This window comes from Sinocyclocheilus grahami, unplaced genomic scaffold (assembly GCF_001515645.1).
Source record: "Sinocyclocheilus grahami isolate Dianchi unplaced genomic scaffold, SAMN03320097.WGS_v1.1 scaffold193.1, whole genome shotgun sequence".
NCBI classification, from domain to species: domain Eukaryota; kingdom Metazoa; phylum Chordata; class Actinopteri; order Cypriniformes; family Cyprinidae; genus Sinocyclocheilus; species Sinocyclocheilus grahami.
Window position 1 is genome coordinate 624,019 of NW_015505372.1, and position 13,527 is coordinate 637,545.

Sequence of the window (13,527 nt, forward strand, 5' to 3'; positions counted from 1 at the left end):
GTAAATTATGGCAATTTGTAGATTAAAAAGTCTTCTAACCGTATCGTTGCGCACAGTGTTTCTCCTGTGTGTCAGCGCTGTTTCATCTGGCTGTAAACTAAGTTATTTGTGTTCTTCGCTGAATGCAAGTGCTTCACACTGGATCTCACAGCACTGTTTGATTGAGACTCATCAGCGAGTGAACACATCTGCACCAGTGAAGCTTGCTCTAGTGAAGCTTGCACTGTACCGCCGTTTAAACTTTGATCCAAGCGGATAAACGGTCCGAGTGACGCGCTTCAAATGAGTTGTGCTCTTTCGTTTCACCTTTGCCTCATAAACCTTATATAGAAAATATATCGACCCCTTGTTATCGTTTATCGAGGAAATTTATATTGTGCGATAATTATCGTTATCGATTTATCGCCCAGCCCTACTTCATTCATCTTCTGAACAAATATTAAGATATTTTTCATGAATTCTGAGAGTTCTCTGACCCTCCCAGAGACAGCAAGGACCCTATCACGATCAAGGCTCAGAAACGTAGCAAGGACATCATTAAAATAATCCATCCATGACATCAGTGGTTCAACCGTAATTTTACAAAGCTACAAGAATTTTTTCTTGTGCGCAAAGAAAACAAAAATAACGACTTTATTCAACAATTCGTCTCCTCCGCGTCACCCTGGTGCCATTTTGGAGAGTGTCACATATGTAAACAACGTATGCTGTTCTGTGTCAGCAGCACCGTACGCGGATACGTTGTTTACGCTTTGATCTGAATGTAAACAACGTATCCGTGGACATGCGTTGCATACGTTGTTTACGTATGATACGCTCTAAAATGGTGCTATAGGGTGATGCGGAGGAGACAGATTTATCTCCTCCGCGTCACCCTGGTGCCATTTTGGAGAGTGTCACATATGTAAACAACGTATGCTGTTCTGTGTCAGCAGCACCGTACGCGGATACGTTGTTTACGCTTTGATCTGAATGTAAACAACGTATCCGTGGACATGCGTTGCATACGTTGTTTACGTATGATACGCTCTAAAATGGTGCTATAGGGTGATGCGGAGGAGACAGATTTAATAAATTAATTATTTGTTTTCTTTGCGCACAAAGTATTCTCGTAGCTTCGTAAAATTACAGTTGAACCACTGATGTCACGTGGATTATTTTAACAATGTCCTTGTTACGTTTCTGAGCCTTGATTGTGTAAGGATCCTTGCTGTCTATGGGAGGGTCAGAGAGCTCTCAGAATTCATCAAAAATATCTTAATTCAGGTCTTACAGGTTTGGAACGACGCAAGGGTGAGTAATTTGACAATTTTCATTTTTGGGTGAACTATCCCTTTAAGCAATCTCTTAGCAGAGGCAATCATCCACAACTTATCAGTATTGAGTGGCATCACTACTAACATTTAGAAAATGTAACATTTTATTTACAATGAGAACGGTTTTAAAGAATTTGAAACAACTTGCCTAAGTGAACGTTCCAGACAAGAACAATAGCAAAGCGCACAGCAAAAATTTGCTAGCTCATCTAAATGCCAAATGGCATCACTGTTTGCTAACAGTATACCAAGGCAAAGGTATTTCGTGCTACTTTTTAACCCAACGAGAAAGAACTTTGCTGTGAGTATATCATGGCCTTAAGCTTTTGCTGCTGTCCCTAAGTGACTTGAGTTGTTGAAAGAGCTTGCTAATGCTTTTCTTTATCTTTTCTATATTCTATATCCCCCACAGACCCCAGAGGAACTGGACGACTCTGACTTTGAGACGGAAGACTTTGATTCTCGTAGCAGGACCAGCGTGCAGACAGAAGACGATCAGCTCATCGCCGGACAGAGCGCTCGGGTGAGAGTTGGGGCTTTTGTAGTTCACAGCTTTGGTTTCATGGTCGGCCAGTTTATGGAGCCACTAAGGGATGTAAAAAGGTGTCCAACTCGATCCTAAAATTACAAGATAGTAAGTAGGTTCCTTTGTAGATACTTGTATGGAATCTGTCCAGAGACGTAGTAATTTCCATCTTTTTCAGTGTTTCTATAATAAAACTTCATCACAATCTATTTAAAGAGTCGTAGACAGGGTTGCGAGGTGCTAAACGCTTTATTCACCGGTAAGATTTGCAGCATCACGGCCAAATCCACCTTTGCTTCACTGTTAATCACCAATAGCACAGAAACTCTGAATCAGTGTTTTTAAGATTCTGTACTGATTTCGTGTCGACAGCGCTCCTGATGTTGCCACCAGCGAAACAGACATCAAACCTCGCCCCCTCTCTACCTCCATTCCTCCTCTCTCGCTCACCCCTCCCTTCACATCGTCCTCTGTTGCCTTGGTAATGCTTATGAAAATCCGTCCCTACATAGCTGGAAGGAACAGGGAATATATATTTTATTATTATTATTTTGTTATTAGTTTGAATATATTCTCTAGTCCACAGCTGTGGTGATGGTAGACACTGCAATGATTGGCATCCTGTTTTCCTTTTTAAATTCAGTGTTGTGAGAGAGAGAGGTAACGGGAACCAAGTTGTGTTTGGGGATCTTGTTAGTAAGAGTGCTAGCTTTTCCTGCGAGCACTTCTTCAGAGTTCCTTGTGTGACAGCACAAATGGAAAGCAATATGTGGCCCAAGTTTTTTTTAATAAATGCATTTTAAAATTTTGGGATTTTCTTTTGTCAATAAGAATTGTTCCTGCTCGTGTAAGGCTGTCATCTATTCATATTTACATCCGCTGTGCCATTCGCATATTCTTTGTTCCCCAAGCTCGCACGAATATAATTACAGACCTCTCGCCCTCCTTTTCCATAGTGATGTGAGCATGTTGATGAAAACAAAACAAAAAATACTGAAAAAATATTCAGCTCTAATCGTCTAGGGTATTGCAGGAGACTTTAAGAGCTCAAGACTTGAACAGAAAGCTCTTGTTAAAGATAAAAGCGCTGCAGAAGACTTACATTTTCCGTTGAACCTTGTTGCTGGTGAAGCGAGTAGTATTTTTGTTTAGAGACTTGTAGAAAACTGGGCAGTGGAGGTTGTGCTTGAGTGAGAATGTGATTATATAAGTCTGTAATCACTGTCCAGCCTCCTGTTCCACCCCCCCAGAGGCTTTTGATTTAGTCCCTAACTCCAGTGGGAATCCCAGTCACTCAGTTAATGCACAAATGTGTGCCACGTGTGTGTGCTGGTGCTCCAAATTTTAAGAGAAAATTAAATAGTTATTTAACAAAAAAGATCATCAATTTTCTTTTTTTAATTGCATAGCCTTTGTCATCTCTTCACCTCATTAACAGTCATAGATCAGCGTATTGTGAGCAGATTTATGTGCGGTGTGTTATATATGAGATTCTCTGTGGAATTGGCAGGCCATCATGGCTCAGCTACCCCAGGAGCAGAAGGCAAAGATTGCCGAGCAGGTGGCCAGTTTCCAGGAGGAGAAGAGCAAGCTGGACGCCGAGGTATCCAAGTGGGATGACAGCGGAAATGACATCATCGTTTTGGCCAAGCAAATGTGCATGATCATGATGGAGATGACAGACTTCACCAGGTGAGCTCAATCCACCCTCTTCCCTGCTCGAATGCCTGTCAAAGATCACACATACACACACATCTCTTTTAGACTCAACTCAATAGACCTCTCTGGCCATGCACTATTGCTCCGGTTTCACTGCGTCCCGGCTCAGTGGTTCAGCTTTATATTGGTTTGTATGGCAGTTTGCATTGGCGATGAAATGTGCACAAGCCTTTTTAGAGGGAAATCTTTTCAAATATTGAAAGAGAGCCTGGTGAAATCTGTTATTTTTTTTATACCTAATTTCCCCATCATTTACCTAAATCGGCCATCAATTAGTAAGGTCTAATATTAACTGAGACAAGCACTCTGTTCCATCTCATAGAGCCTTTTTTCCCTTCTCAGTGGAAGCAAATCAGCTGTGGATTTTTTTTTCGTGGGCTTTTTACCTGCCTCATTTGCTTGCCTCTTTCCATCATACGTGATCCCAAAAGAAAGGGTTCGAAAGGGAACAAACTCTTTCGACCTTAAAAAAAGATTTGATTTAAAAACAACAAAGGGCAGGAGCTGCTAACGCAAGGAAAGGTCACATGAATTCTTCCCCTGTATGCTGACAGAATCAGGGAAAAGGTCATTTTAGGTGTAACAGAGCACGCTCATGTGCCGCACACCTGAGAGTGACTGCCATCTGCTCTCCCAGAGGACACTCTGTGTGTGTGTGTGTGTGTGTGTGTGTGTGTGTGTGTGTGTGTGTGTGTGAGCGAGCGAGCGAGAGAGAGAGACGGAGATGGAAAATGTCTTGGACTATCGCTTCTCCCTGCCTATGCTAACCAAGACTCCTTTTTAAAGTGGATCATGCTGAGGACACCGTTCGCCAATATTGCACCCATAGTAATGACTGTAGGTTGACTGTCACTCAGCCTTATCTCAAGAATAGGGTAAAAGCAGCTTTGTTTGCTGCTTCCTCCTGTTCAGGAACAAGTCTTCATTCCTCCCCAGTGCAGTGAACACTTGAATACTGATGTCAAATTTTTGTCCACCACAATTCATTTCTTAAATATAAAGAAAACCTGTATTATGTGTAAACTTCTTACTATATAAATTTACATTTAAGTGTACACTTATAGTAATATTACTTAAGGCTGTCAACGTTAACGCATGTAATTAATTTTTTACAATCCTTAACGTGTTAAAATAATTAACGCAAAATGACTGAAGCACAATTTCTATTCTATCCCTTTAACCCACTTTTGCTTCTCTGCTTGCGATCAGATCATTTTAAGCTGCTAAACTCCAGGAAAGTTTTCAGTCCAATGATCCAGTAAGCGAATGCATTCAAACAATCTGTCCAAAACAGCACTAATATAAAGGAAACCAGGCTGATTACATCAGAGATTGCAGAGAGAACAGAGACTCGAGTTGCGTTTTCAGTGAACATTCCAGTGTGTTTCACTTTAAAACACGAGCTCTGTCATATTCTGTGATTGTCTCTGAAGAGTGCGAGCCCTCACACGTGCTGTGTGAAGTACAGACTGAACGGATTGTCAACACATCCCACCACTGTATGACCAGATGAGACGCAAACTACGTTTTCTCGACTGGATAACTAGTCTTGCTAGTAAAGTTTTGATGGATGAAAACTGCAATCAAGGTTAAGGAGTCGTACAGTAAGAACGCGTGATTCCGTTATATTAATGCGTGTATGAGTGCTCTTGACGCACTGATCGCCCATTGTATTTATGCACAGGCACGGACATCTAAATGGGGACATTACATAGACTTCTATTGTTTTTATATAAGCTAATCCTATCCCTACCCCTTACAGAAAACTAAAAAAAAAACTTTAATCAAAAGTTATCATTACCTATTAATAACATATATTTATTATGTTCATTTAAAATGTTCATCAACTATTTTCATTAGTGCCCTAATTATGATGTATCTGTCGGCTGTTTTGTGTTTTAGGCAGGAGAATGGTATTGTTTTCATTGAAGGTGACACTCATGCCTCTTGTTGAAGGCCCCCAGAAATCTGTCATTGTCTCGAGTAAGAAAGCAACAAGGCTGCAGTACATCTGTCAGTGTGGTTGCACAGATTTGGTGGCATTTGCATGAAAAATGGCAATCGGTGCTGATGTGTCACCTGCAGAAATGTGCTGAGTGAAGGTCTCGGAAAGTTAATTCAGTCCACGCCCAAATTATTGCCCCTCGACCTTGGATGGGTACACAGTCCCATGAAGGTTAATGCTATAAAGGAAATTGATTTCGGGAGCCTTTATCCAGCCTCAATATCTGCAGAGAAGCGGCTTGCCACCAATTCTGCTTATGTCCCTTTCTGCTCATGAATAAAGCATGTGTCGCCTGGATTCGTGTCACATATTTTGGAGCCACCTGTCTGTGCATGCTGTGGTCCAGTGCTTGAGCAGTTAACACACACACACACACGCGCACGCACGCATGCACGCACACACACACACGCACTACCCCCATCTGGAACTAGTATCAGTGGCTAATTCATGGGCACTCAATCAGATTTGCATATCTGAGTGTGGGGATTGTCAAGTGAGATGAAGTCACTCTTGCTCGACAGTCACCTTGTAGTGGCCACACTCTCACCTAGGGCAGGTTGTGGGTGGGCCACCACCAAAGCAACATCAAAATAACCCGTCCTTTGTGTTTCAAAATGTTAGATGTGTTGGTTGCTCTTTGTGGGGTGCATTTTCTTTTTGAGATGGGGTGTCTAGTGAATTCCTGTGACTGTTCTGATAGATGCAATGCTGCCAGGAGGACCCTGTCTGAACAGCACAGAAAGAAAGAGAGAAGAGAGTAATAGGGAGGGGTGAGTGTAGAGAGAGAGAGCAAAAACACAAAATTCCATCTGTTGTGGGTTGGATTGTTCAGTTTAGCCTGAAGAGAGCAGCTTTGAATCCAGGTTGCGCCACTTGCCAACTGTGCCCTGCAGTCCCTTGTGGGCACACAGAACTGGCAAATGGCTGGCCTGATCGTAACCAGGGAGCTGTGTGGGGGGTGGGGGTGAGCTGGGATGGATGAGGCCAGAACTATTAAATGAACTGAAGTGGCAGTGACCCCAGGAAGCTGACCAGACATCACAGAAGTGGGTGGGAGCTGCTGCTAGCTCACACCATCTGTCTATGCGTATCTCGTTCATTCGTACCCCCCTCGAAGTCTTCAAGCTACTAGTGAATGGAAGCGTGTTGGAGAGGGATGTTCCTCCTTAATGAGCTTAATCAATTGGAAGCTAATTGATCTCGTCTTGCTCAAAAAGCCCTGTTCACGCTGCGCTGTTCCTGTGAGTGTGAGGCTGTGAAACAAGAACCTGTTTTTTTTTCATCAACCTTGTCAATATGAGCAGCCATTCTTATCTGTTGACGTTTTGATATGTATCACCCATGCTCGCACATACTCACTAGCACGTCACATAAGACTGCACACAGAACAGTAACTGTGAATGAAACTGCTGGGGTTTTTTTTCTCCCCCCAGGGGTAAAGGACCACTCAAAAACAACTCTGATGTGATTAGTGCTGCGAAGAAGATTGCCGAAGCCGGATCAAGAATGGACAAGCTGGGCCGCGCTATTGCGGATCAAGTAAGTTGAACTCGAGTCTGTTTTGCGGGAAAAAAATATCTCTTCTCTTGGTGAATTATCCATGCTCTTGTTTTTCATTTAAGAATCTTAATCCTTATGAAGCACTCCAGTGAAACGCAACAGTGCATAATTTATCTCCCAGCCAACTCCTATCCCTGGCTTTTTCCCAGCACCTTTCGAAAATTGTGACGAGACCATGATGCAAAAGACGGCACTGCGGGTCTGTAAATCCAATCCCTGTAGTCCGACACTTATTTTCCTGGAAAGCTCTTCTTATTCTTGAAGCTGAGTGACAATGACAGGTTCACAGGCTTCGTGAAAATAATATGGGAACATTTCCAGTAAACATCAAACCGGCGTATGTGCTGCAATGGTTCTTTTAGATATTTTTTTTTCTTCTCAATAGCATTGTTGAAAGTGATATTGTGAGCTCGGGAAGGAGGTTTTGCATGGCAGAATCATCACCCATCACTCATCCCTCCACGAAGGCCTCTCCTCTCAGTTTGTCATTTAATTAAGAGTACGTCACGCTGTGCTAACATCACCATGCAGCATGCAGACTACCAGTTTGATGTGTCAATAGCTTTTACACTTTGAACTGCATTAAGCTAAAGAGTTAGCGGCGAGAACTTGTGAAGCTCAGGGTCGCGCTAGATGTTAATTTCTTGAGTTCATGCATTTGCAAGCACATTTTGCCCATGCAGCGCAGTGCAGCACCCAGGGAGGGAATGTAAAGATACGCGGCGTTATCCTATTTTGCCGCATGGTTATGGCTGTTAATTAGCCATGCCTGTGAACATCTGCAGTGTGCTTTCAAAAAGATTCCTTTAACATAAACTTGCATAATAAGCAGCCTTCATGCAAACCGAAGCTCTGCACTTTTGATATTTTATTTAGATTGCTCTTTGATCCGATGTGAAGCAGCTCCACTTTTCAAGTCTGTAGTAATGCTACCTATGCCGACCCAATTGGAGAGGAATACTAAATGTCCAGTTCAGAGATGGTGAAAGCTTTCATAGACAGCCACGTCCTGCAAAGTCTTTGATGTTTCTTATTCAGTGCTGTGAATACAATGATATCCCCTGCAGAAAACAGATGGGTACTGTGCAGGTGCTTGTTTGTGTGTGTGAGACTGTGGATGTGTTTGCTTATCTGCACAAACTGGCACAAATGAAAATGCATTATATTTTGTAAACTGTGTCCATTATACTGAACCTGCCAATTTGTTGAGTAATGGGATTGATTTTCATGTAGAACGCATTTAAAATGAACTTCACGACACGTGCCAAAGACAGGCGTGATGAGATTTCACTGCTCATAATTAAAAAAAAATTTAATTATTCTTATTCTTGTTTTTTTTTAACAGTTTATTTAAATATATAATTTAATAACAATATTGTAACTAGTAATACAAAAATAAATGTATTACTACTAGTGCTACTAATATTTGTTTACATTGTTTTTATTATATACTGTTATATTTTAATATTTGAATATAAAATTTAAGTTATTTATTTTTTAAATCTCTCCGAATTTAGATTGTCATTGCATATTTGTGAAACAAGCAAGTCTGCATCTCTCTACACCAGTCTCAAGAACAGACAGTTTTTATTCATATTTAGTTCTTGGCAAAATTCATTTTGTATGCTGGGTGAGTGTAAGTAGGGATTGCTGTATGCATTAGCAAGTGCATTGGTTGTGGGAGGAGATGTCTATCCTAGTGCGACCCCTGCTTTTAAACAGGTGTGAGCAACTCCTGACATGCAGCCCAGTCCCAATTGGTCCCCCCCTCCTCTGGTCCTGCCTACAAATAGAGGAATTAAGGGCAGTAGGTGAAGAAAAAGGGAAAGGAATGAGGGATGGAAAGCCCCAAGTGAGACCTGAATCCTTTAAGTGTGCTTCGTCTTTAATTAGCAGCATAATTACCAGGTGGCAGCTTTCTTTTTCTCTTTTATATATGTTTATGCCAAACTATATTTAGACTGCTCCTCACACCTTCTTGTGCAGACGAGGCTGCCAGAGGCTAACTGCTGAAAAATGAACAAAGAGAAGCAGTTTCTTATACAGAAAGATGAATCATCAGATTCAGAAGAGCCTGCGGAGGGATGGAAAGCAAATAATTGTAGCACTCCTCCCCCTACTCTCTGTCCTCCTTCCTCTCTTTGTCATTTCAAAGCCCTGCCACAGAATACACAGCGGTGGGCTATAGCATCACTCCTGACTGCTCGTTTAGTTTGTCATGTCATGTACTTTTGTTACATCTGAGATTGCCAACAGACACCACCACAGAGCCGCCATGTGTTGATGGGCCAAAAATATCAGTGAAAGTTGAATATGCCAAGAACAGCGTTCTTTAGAAATCTTGTACAGGTAAACAAGATGATGCAGAATGGGGGAAATAAGATTGGGGGGGATAAATGTTGAAAGCATGGATTGTATTGCGTAACTCTTCACAAATACATCCTAGCAGCAAGCTCGACTACTTAAACCTAACTAATCAAAATGAGGATGTGACAAAACATACTCCTCTGCATCTGGAGGCCAACCAAGGATGCAAATAAGACAGCGGTAACCAAGCGGATAGTGTGGGTGTTCGTTGATGAGTACAGAGAGGCCTTTTAAAAATCAGCGGGAGGTGCGTCTTGTCTGAGAATCAGGCCTTCTGAATCCATTTCACAACATCTAGCTGTTGTATGTAGATGTTTTTGGATCATCGCAGATGCTGCCAGAAATGTTTGGGCCGGTTTAATGGCTGGAACAGAGCTCGATTAAAATTGAAAGAAATTAGTGTAGTGCATAGACGAGGAGAATGCAGGATTTAGGTCATTGCCACACAAAGGTCTGCACTGCAGTTTATTAAGAATTTACGAGCAGATTCTGCAGGGGCAACTTGTGAGGATTTTGTCTGAGCACAATGCTGAGCAAATAATGCAGTGTAATTGAGATTTATAATGCAAATGTGTAAACCACCACACTGCCCATAAATATTGTGCCCTACATGCATGCACATGAAGGCATGAAACCGGCACACACGGACACGATCGCGGAATACTAGGTTTGCATATTTTAGCATGGCAGACCTGCGGGCGGCAGCACGTGCTTTATGCCAGTGATGTATACCGACATACATAGTTTTCCAATTTACATTCAATCGGGGAAGATTTATGGTGAACCATAGGCACCACCACAGGTTGGATTAATCCCAGTTCTGGCCTCTGGCTGCATAACGGTGACAGGCCTGTAAATTTCCTTCTCTACAGTAGAAGAGCAAAAAATCAAGATGCGATCCCACAAATTCTCAGCTCAGGGTTGGTAGCTTATATGATGCCCACCAGCCTGGTTGAGACTCCTGGTTTTATGGCATAACGGCAGACTATTTAGCAGGGTTTGAAATGTTTGAATTGGGTAAGTGAATCATATTTTAGACATGAAGTATGAATTGCCTTGCAGACATATTCATTCAGAGGTGTTAAGACGTTCAGCCAGTTTCCTCGTTTTACTCTATTACAAATGCTACAAATGTTTTTCTCAGGTTTTCATTTTTATTTTAATTTTTTAGGAAATGTTCCTAAACTGAATTGTGCTGTTTTTTTAACTATTCAGTTTCGGTGTTGTAGCAGCTCTAAATTTACACAGTTGGAAAAGCAATTTAATTAATGACACGATTGCTTTCTACATGTGAATCATTAAGGTAGCTACAGCATTTCCTTAAATTCCCAAAGGTGGAGATCATTATTTAGATAGTGAATCAAGGCTTCCCACAGTCATGGAAATACCAAAAACGGGTGTGCTTTTTTTAGACTTGGGAAAGCTCATGGAAGTTACTTTTTCTGTAAAATATTTATCTGCTCTTGTGTAGAGTAAAACTTGATAGTAAGCCATAGTTTTTGGTTTGTGAATGAATTGCTCAGTCAGCTCTCTTCAGTGAGTTAGTAAGAATGGTTCACAAATCAGTTTGTGGTGATTTAGAAAATTGGTCTGTATCTAAAATCTTTCAAAAATCTTTATTCTGTGATCTCAGAGGTCGTGGAGAGCTCATTGGTTAAAAAAGCAATCCTGTGAAACTGAAGGATTGCTGTGGGAAACTTAGGGCTGTGAATCAGCACTGGTTTCACGATTCAATTCGATTACGGTTATCATGTCAACAATTCAATTCGATATCACGATGCATCAAGATTATATCAAATTTATTGTGTGCATTTTTATTAAATTATAAGCAGGCTACTTTTTAAAAAAATTGTTAATTAATTACTTTAAATTAAATATATAATTGATTAATGTTAAGAATTAAAAGTAAATATAGCTTTTAAATCATACAAGCAAATATAAAGTAATACTGGGGGAAAATACAATTACAAGGGATAAACAAAAAGCACTTTCATTATCTGGGAGTGCTTTAAGTATCCGAAAGTTTACAGATAGGCTAATCATAGTTATGTTTTTTTTTTTTTTGCCATTTGATTATTACTGATGAGATCATGGACAGTGGCAGCTTTAATAGGCTGCATTCACACTAATACACAGATCTATTTCGAATTATCAGATGTTTTACGTCAATTTCGTATCATAAAAGTAGATGCAAGTGCATTTAACCGCAGCTGCGAGCTTCAGGACAAGCACAAAGCGCACTAGGGCTGGGCGATATGACGATATTATCGTATATCAACAATGTCTCGTAAGTATCGTGATGTCGATGTCAACAGTCAGGTAACAGACGATTATCGACATTATCGGGGGAAAAAATGACAAATGATAAACCTAGTAAGTTGCAAAAAATATTTTACATAGCCCCATACAGGCCTTTTTGCATCTTTCAGCCCAACACTTAATATTATACTGTGGGCGTTGTATTTTGTTTAATATAAAAATTACAATACAAAAATGAAATTTAAATTAGCCTGCTTCTAAATAATTATTTATTATATGTTAAGTTATTTTTATTTAGTTAAAAACAGGCCAAAAAAGACCTCCGAACTAGCAGGCTACCAGAAAGGGGGGGGGGGGGAACCTTAACATTTTTGCTCGGAATTCATTTTTAATCTCTGCATGATTTGTCATACATGATAAATAGCTAATACGTTATAGCTTGACTACGTTTAAAAACAACGCTCAATATAATTAAGGAAATTAAACTTACCATCATGAAATCTACACAGGCGATAATGCCAAAAAGAAAGAGAAACATCGGAAAATAGGCATATTTTATTCAAGACGTTATTATATGACATCAATATGCATTTATCATTCTTACTATCATCGCCAGAATGTCCAACTTTACCAAGGTGAACTTAAAATTGGGTTCTATTATTTTTCCTCAACAGTTCTCCTCACAAAACGAAATTCATTTCAAACACAAATTTGATGAACAGAGTGGAAATTATTAGCAACACAAAATAACAGCAAAGTTAATGTTTTTTGTTAGTTTAAGCACAAACTAAGAAAAGTAAAACCAAACTTTGTGGCAATAATTAACACCAAACCTTAACATGGTGTGTGTTTATGGTGCATGTCGGCAATGTTGTCTCGGCGAGGGCGGGGCGTGGTGGAGGTGGGGCTTAGGTAGACGATATTATCGGATATTGCGATATTTTTAAAGGCGATTATTGATAAGATATTTTTGACATATCGCCCAGCCCTAAAGCGCATGTGAAAGTCTGTCAGTACGGGAGATTCGTGCATGTAATACTTGGGCTACTGCATTCCAAACGGCATAAATGAAAGCACATCTAAAGTAAAAGACTAAAATAACAGTGAATGGAAGCACAGTCAAGCAATACGCACATGTCTCACAGTTCATATCCTGTGCAATGAAGCCCGCCGCGATTGTCTCTAGCGCGCACACATGCCATATGCGGGAAAAAGCCAAGCTCCGATTTAAAAATAGAGAGTGCATTTTTAAAACTCGCGTGACAAGCACGAATGTGAATGACGTCAGAAGGCTATAATCGATTATGGTCTATTACTGCATTGATGCAGAATCATCCACGTCCACATTGCGATGCATCGATGCAACGATTAATTTTGACACCCCTAGAAAAACTGAAGGTAAATATAGGAGAGAGAAATAAATCCATAAGTTAAAAAGAGTTCAAAACTCTATTCGAGTGTCCCAGTGAGCACTGTTGGTTCAGTTGTGTGAAAGTTGATGCAACATCAAACCACCCAGACATACAGGAAAAGTTGTCCATCACACTCTGCTGTGAAAACAAGAACTCTTTCAGTCTGCTGAAAAAAAAACTTGGAAGAAAGTTCATCTTTCAAGCAGGACAGTGACCCAGAGACCAAATATGTCGGCAATGTTGTCTCGGCGAGGGCGGGGCGTGGTGGAGGTGGGGCTTAGGTAGACGATATTATCGGATATTGCGATATTTTTAAAGGCGATTATTGATAAGATATTTTTGACATATCGCCCAGCCCTAAAG

The 13,527-nt window shown here is 40.7% G+C and overlaps 1 protein-coding gene across 1 annotated transcript in view; it reads left to right on the forward strand.

Moving 5' to 3' along the window:
• LOC107594945 (catenin alpha-1) overlaps positions 1-13,527 on the forward strand; it is a 123,827-nt gene that overhangs the window by 98,886 nt on the left and 11,414 nt on the right. The window contains exons 14-16 of the mRNA XM_016285176.1: positions 1,729-1,839; positions 3,353-3,534; positions 7,000-7,105. Of these exons, the coding sequence (XP_016140662.1) occupies positions 1,729-1,839; positions 3,353-3,534; positions 7,000-7,105 (399 nt within the window). The remainder of the gene's footprint in view (positions 1-1,728; positions 1,840-3,352; positions 3,535-6,999; positions 7,106-13,527) is intronic.